The 1187-nt window shown below is 55.8% G+C and overlaps 1 protein-coding gene across 1 annotated transcript; it reads right to left on the reverse strand.

Moving 5' to 3' along the window:
• Positions 1-783: 783 nt before the first annotated feature.
• On the reverse strand, positions 784-1184 carry LOC103461595 (inositol monophosphatase 1-like; the record flags this gene model as incomplete). The annotated part of the gene is made up of 2 exons (XM_008403859.1): positions 784-929; positions 995-1184. Coding segments are annotated over 2 exons (321 nt in total), but the record flags the coding sequence as incomplete, so codon positions are not given.
• Positions 1185-1187: the final 3 nt, after the last annotated feature.

Raw genomic sequence — 1187 nt, forward strand, 5'->3', positions numbered from 1 at the left:
TCCAGTTGGTCAGCAGGATCTCTGGGTTTTCTCTCAGGTCAGATCTTAAAATGTAGCCAGTGTTTTCAGCCGACTGTCCAGGAACGACCCAAACTATGTAAAATAGCCAAAGTCTCAACCGGTCAGCCTGGAACCACTTTACTCAGGTTTTGTTTAGGCCATTTCATTAGCTCCAGGGGAACCGGGTCGGTTCCCCTGAGAGGCTCAGAGCCGCCGGCTGGACTCAGGTTTGCTTCACCGCCTCATTAGACGGCCGTGAGGCGCCGCCTCTTCCTGCTCCGCTGCATCTGCTGCAACCTGCTTGGTCTGCGGCACAAAGTATGCATATTAGGCATTTTAAGGATGTTTATTGGTCCCGAAAACCATGAAAACCCGGAATTATCAGTAAAATCCCCGCGGGCCGAACCTGAAGATTGGACATTATGCCGCCAACACGCAGCTTCCGTCAGCAGCTCAGAGGAAGTCAGAGCTACACGCAACGCAGATCCTGTTCCGGCCGGAACACGGCGCTAATAAAACAATCTAATAAAACAATCTAATAAAACAATCTATCGAGGTTTTGTGGCAGGTCGATCAATTTTCCTCCAGGAATTTTAATAATCGAGGTTCTCGAATCACTGGAGGAATCGTTTCAGCCCTTATGCGTACGCACAAGTCGGTTCATCTGGTTCTGTCGGTTCTGTTGCTGGGAGATGGGAAGCAACTGATGAACGGGTCAGAAGTGGTTCTGGTGAGCAGAACCTGGGAGAACCTGCTGGGCAAAATAAAGAGTCGGACTCTGTGTTCTGGCTGGACCGTTTAATCAGAGGCAGCAGGCGGCGCGTCGTCTCTGACCGGCCTGTAGGGGGCGATCTGCTGCACCAGCTGAAGCGCCACGCTGCGGTTGTTGGCCGCCATGATCCTCCTGGACATCAGGTCCGCGTCTCCACCTGGACAGAGACAGGCGTGTGAGGCGGTGGCAGCAGCGGGACACGGCGTGCCGCGGCGTCCTCACCGTCCACATCCATCACAACTCCTCCGGCCTCCAGAACCAGCAGGGATCCGGCGGCAATGTCCCAGACGTGCATCCCCATCTCATAGTAGGCCTCCACGCAGCCGGACGCAACCAGGCTCAGGTTGACGGCCGCGGTGCCGGCGCCGCGCACCCTGGAGACACACAGGGTCAGAGACAGGCGACGGGGGGACAG

The sequence above is a fragment of the Poecilia reticulata genome, unplaced genomic scaffold (assembly GCF_000633615.1).
Source record: "Poecilia reticulata strain Guanapo unplaced genomic scaffold, Guppy_female_1.0+MT scaffold_2631, whole genome shotgun sequence".
In the NCBI taxonomy this organism is placed as follows: domain Eukaryota; kingdom Metazoa; phylum Chordata; class Actinopteri; order Cyprinodontiformes; family Poeciliidae; genus Poecilia; species Poecilia reticulata.